At 41.1% G+C, this 4,476-nt stretch overlaps 1 protein-coding gene across 1 annotated transcript; it reads right to left on the bottom strand.

Moving 5' to 3' along the window:
* Positions 1-1,102: 1,102 nt before the first annotated feature.
* On the bottom strand, positions 1,103-2,872 carry LOC148296866 (uncharacterized). The gene is made up of 6 exons (XM_088248653.1): positions 2,656-2,872; positions 2,329-2,567; positions 2,029-2,229; positions 1,819-1,917; positions 1,643-1,723; positions 1,103-1,546 (listed from the first exon to the last, which is right to left on the bottom strand). The coding sequence occupies exons 1-6, from the start codon at positions 2,870-2,872 to the stop codon at positions 1,103-1,105; spliced, it is 1,281 nt and encodes a 426-aa protein (XP_088104779.1).
* Positions 2,873-4,476: the final 1,604 nt, after the last annotated feature.

Genomic DNA, 4,476 nt, shown 5'->3' with positions numbered 1-4,476 from the left:
TTTTGTTCACATATGATTTAACATTTTATAAACAAAAATCCGATATACACTACTAGATTTTTGTATTTGCGCGACGAAGGAGTTTTGGTCGCGCAAAGTACATTTGTGTCGCACAAATAGTAATGCGACAGAATATTCGTCGTGCAAAATATGTCGCGCAAAGATCGTAAAGATACGCTTTGCGCGACGAAAATATTAAAATTGTCGCGCAAAATGAGCGACGGTAAAACTTCGTTGCACAATATTTCGCGGGACGATGAGGTTTTTCGCAGGTCAAAGTTTTGCGCGACGAATATACATTCGTTGCATTAACACAGCGCGAGGAATCGTAATCGTCGCGCTAAAGTAGAGGGACGAGAGAATGTTCGTGTCTAAAATATTTGCGCGACGAAACATAGTCGTTGTAAGGACATTGTGCGACGACTACCATTCGTGGCGCATTTATTGTGCGACAAGTGTATTCGTGATTAAAATATTTGCGCGCCGAAATATTTTTGTCGCATTTACTTAGAGAGACAAATTCTTTCGTCGCGCAAAATAAAATAAATTGTTTAAAATTTATTTTTACGGTTGTGTATTTTCAAAAAAAAATTGCGGGACGGAAACTGTCGTCGTGCTAAAGTAGAGGGACGAGAGTATATTCGTGTCTAAACTATTTGCGCAACGAAATATAGTCGTTGTAAGGACACTGCGCGACGACTAACATTCGTGGCTCAGGTATTGTGCGACGAGTGTATTCGTGATTAAAATATTTGCGCGACGAAATATTTTTGTCGCATTTACTTAGAGAGACAAATAATTTCGTCGCGCAAAATAAAATAAATTCTTTAAAATTTATTTTTACGGTTGTGTATTTTCAAAAAAAATTTGCGCGACGGAAACTATCGTCGCGTAAAAAATAAATATATTATTTTTAATTTTTAATTAAATTGAATTATTTTGGTAAAAAAAATAAATTTGGTTTTTTTTTTATATAAAAATTTAAAATAATGAAATGAAATTGCAATTAGAAAAAGGTAATAAAGAGACATATGTAAAATGTTATAACATAATGTATTTAGTACAATAGAAATATTTAAAATGTAAGTAAGAATGTTAAAATCTAATCAAACAACCCTCCAAGATCTACATTGTCGTCTGGCAAATGCAGCTCGGAGGTCTGGGCATTGTTGACAGGGGGAGAGGTGTGGTTGCCATGCTCGGAGGTCGACGGGGGAGTAAAAGGCGGGATTGAAATGCCGGAGTGATGAGCGAGGGACTGTAGAATATGAGACAAATGACTCTTGAGGTCCGCCACCTCTGTCTTCAAAGCAGTCACCTCTTCATTTGACTCTGATGATTCACGGGGTCTAGGTGGCCGCTGCCTGGCATTCCCCATCCCTCGACAATATGTCCCTGGGCGCCTCCCGAGACTCTGATCCAAGGTTTCAGTCAGGATTTGAAACCCTGCATCCGATGGAGGAACCACGGACTCGAGCGGCGTATCGGGAGGAAGCTGGGAGGCGGACTCCTGAAGAACCAACTGGCTCCTCTCAATCATAGTCGTCTGTTGAACATAACATAAAATATGAATTAAAACATTCATATAATAACTATAAAAACTTGAACGCTTACATAATAATTTAAATTAAAGGCTACTTACATGAAGGGACTCCGCCAACTCATTCCCAGGTCGAACATAAACGTCGCCAAATACGTCAATCTCTGGGAATTTGGACCCCCCCTTAAATTGAGCAGAAAAAAAAAATGTTAGTACGAAAAAAACAAATTAATATTAATGACATATTAAAAAATAAATAAAAACGACTTTATTATTACCTGGCGCCGCGCCTCCATCCTATAAGAGAAGGGCCTGGAACCTGAATGGTGGAGAAGAGTCTTCCTCTGCCTATTGCCCTTATTTGCTTTGGCCTTCTTCTGTTATACAAAAAATAAAAAGTATTAGTTGAAAGTGAAATGAAATATAAAAAATTAAATACACATTAGTAAGAAAAATGTAATAAGTTTCAATTTAATATATAAAAATACCACATAATCGGCCTCTTGAAAATGACCGCAGAGCCACTGCCAACTATCCTCCCGTCCCTCAAGCTCCTTCGGGCAACCCTCTTGAAGAGCAACCTGCGTATCATCATATGCCTGAAAATGGTGATGCAGGTCGCTCTTCCACTGCTTGTACCTGTCAGCAAAGAGTCTGTTGATGTAGGTCAACAACTCTTCGCCGACGTTCTCCAAATTGTAGTTTGTCTAAAATAAATTCATTACATACATTAAATATTAGAAATAAAATTTGAAGGGAAAAACAATTAAAAGGTATATAATACATACCGACAGGTGTCCTAACATCTCCATCCGCACCTGATCAGGCATGACCCTCCAGGACTTCCATTTGATCGGGCAATAAGTCCGAACGACGGATCCAATGTCATGGGCCAACGAGCTGTGCTGGTCAGCCGTTGGTGCAACCCGATGTCGCGCGTCGTATGCGATATTTATACGACTGTTGTTCACCCGGGTGACTTTGGCCGTCATCAACTGGCGACAGGGTCCTCGGGTGTTCTTCTTGGCTGCAAAGAAATATAAAATTAACATTAAATAACAAATCCTACTAACATTCATGGTCTGAAACAACTAGAGTTGAAGGAAAATCTTTACCTAGTTGTGACCCCGACGCACTAGCAGCAGATGGCGACGTGGTGTCGGTCGTGCTGGGAGGGCGGTGACGCTGCCTGGCACTAACTGGTTGCGCCACTGATGACTCTGATGACACCGGGGCCCGGGAGACGTGGGGAGAAACTGGCATGTCCTGCGACTGTGCTACACCAGTGGGAGCTGACACCGCAGTCGGGGGAGCTGAACTAGGTGAAGTCATCACCGTCTTACGACGTCTGATAAGTTGTGACATCTGATAAAGTCTTACAATTAAAAAAACATACTTGGCTAAAATTATTATTTTATAAATAAAAAAAACCTCAAAGCCTAATGAACAACAAATTCAATATTTAAAAAACAAACAGAAACATGTATTCTTTATATGGCAAAAAACAGAAGCACATTTTTTAAAGCAAACAAAATAGAAACATGTATGATATTACAAAAATCAGAAGCACATAATAAAGAAAAATCAAATTGCTGCCCAATTTTGAAATAGTTTGGTTAGTAGCACATAGTTTAAAGCCCCCGAAAATTAATCAAAATACAAAAAACAACAGCAAATGCTCCAATCAAATCTGAAATCTAACAGCAATACACCTAAAAATTCACAAATCGTACACCACAATGCAATTTCAATACAAAAACAAATCTGAAATAAAAAATACAAATCCAATAAAAAAACAAAATTGAAACAGCAATTTAAACACTTAGGATGCCGCAATACAAATCCAATACAAATCCTAACCAACCATCAGACTAAGCAGCAATTTAAACAATTACAAAATAAATATACAAATTGAAACAGCAAAACAATTCCAAACTTAATCCGAAAATTTCTGAAATAAAACTTAAAAATTGAAAAAATATATATCGGGGAGCGTTGGGAAATTTACCAACTGGGTTTCGAGGGAGACCGGAGAGCACGGCAGTTCGGCGGTGGCGAGCGAGACAGAGAGTGGGGGGCCGCCGTCTAACAGGGATGAGGGTTTAGGGTTGAGGAGGCGACAGACTGACAGGGGACGGAGGAGAGAGGGACTGAGAGGGATGCGAGGGGACGGAGAAGAGAGGGACTGAGAGGGATAAGTGGGGACGGAGGAGACTGAGAGGGATGAGTGGGGACGGAGGAGAGAGAGCGGGCCGGAGGAGCCACGAAATGCGAGGGATGAGAGGGGTCCGAGGAGAGAGGGACCGAGAGGGATGAGTGGGGACGGAGGAGAGAGGGATAGAGAGGGATGAGATAGAGGGAAAGGAGAGAGAGCGGCTGCGAGTTAGGGTTCGAATCGGAAATGGAGGCTGCGAGTTTGATGTCGAGATTGAGAGAGTGAGAGAGGTTGAAGACAGACCAAAACTGCGCGTTTCTTTCCCTAAATGTTTGCGTCTTTGCGCGACGAAAAAACATCAGTCGCGCAAAGTTAAATTTCGTACATTGCGCGACGGATAAATAAATGGCGTCGCGGAAGAAATTTTTAATACGCGGGATTATAACCGCCTAAAATTTGAGAACTTGCGCGACGAAATGAACAAAATCGCCGCGCACCATAAACCCTAAACCCTAAGGGCATGTTTGGCATGCCTCACTATACCTCACTGGATTGGACTGTGTTAAATAGTCCTTGAAACCTATGTTTGGTAAGGGATGGGATTAACTTAAATGGGATTGTATAGTCCAAAGAGGAAAAAAACATCGGACTCGCTTGGCTAATACAGCGAGCCCAAAAAGTGGTTCTCAAAATAGCGATGGTGCTATTTTGAACATGCGAGTCCGACTGGATACCACCACCATCAAACACACAAGCTTGACCACCAGCACCATAAGTCCAC

This window comes from Prunus avium, chromosome 2 (genome assembly GCF_965620075.1).
Source record: "Prunus avium chromosome 2, drPruAviu1.hap1.1, whole genome shotgun sequence".
Classification (NCBI taxonomy): domain Eukaryota; kingdom Viridiplantae; phylum Streptophyta; class Magnoliopsida; order Rosales; family Rosaceae; genus Prunus; species Prunus avium.
Note: the sequence above shows the minus strand (reverse complement) of the source record. Positions and strands in the feature narration are given on the sequence as shown.

Excerpts from the sequence above, each read along its gene's own strand:
- LOC148296866 (XM_088248653.1), bottom strand. The coding sequence starts at position 2,872 with ATGACTTCACCTAGTTCAGCTCCCCCGACTGCGGTGTCAGCTCCCACT. Across the intron at positions 2,568-2,655 it reads TGCGTCGGGGTCACAACTAG|CCAAGAAGAACACCCGAGGA; the intron begins GTAAAGATTTTC and ends ATTTCTTTGCAG. Across the intron at positions 1,724-1,818 it reads GGATGGAGGCGCGGCGCCAG|GGGGGGTCCAAATTCCCAGA; the intron begins GTAATAATAAAG and ends GCTCAATTTAAG.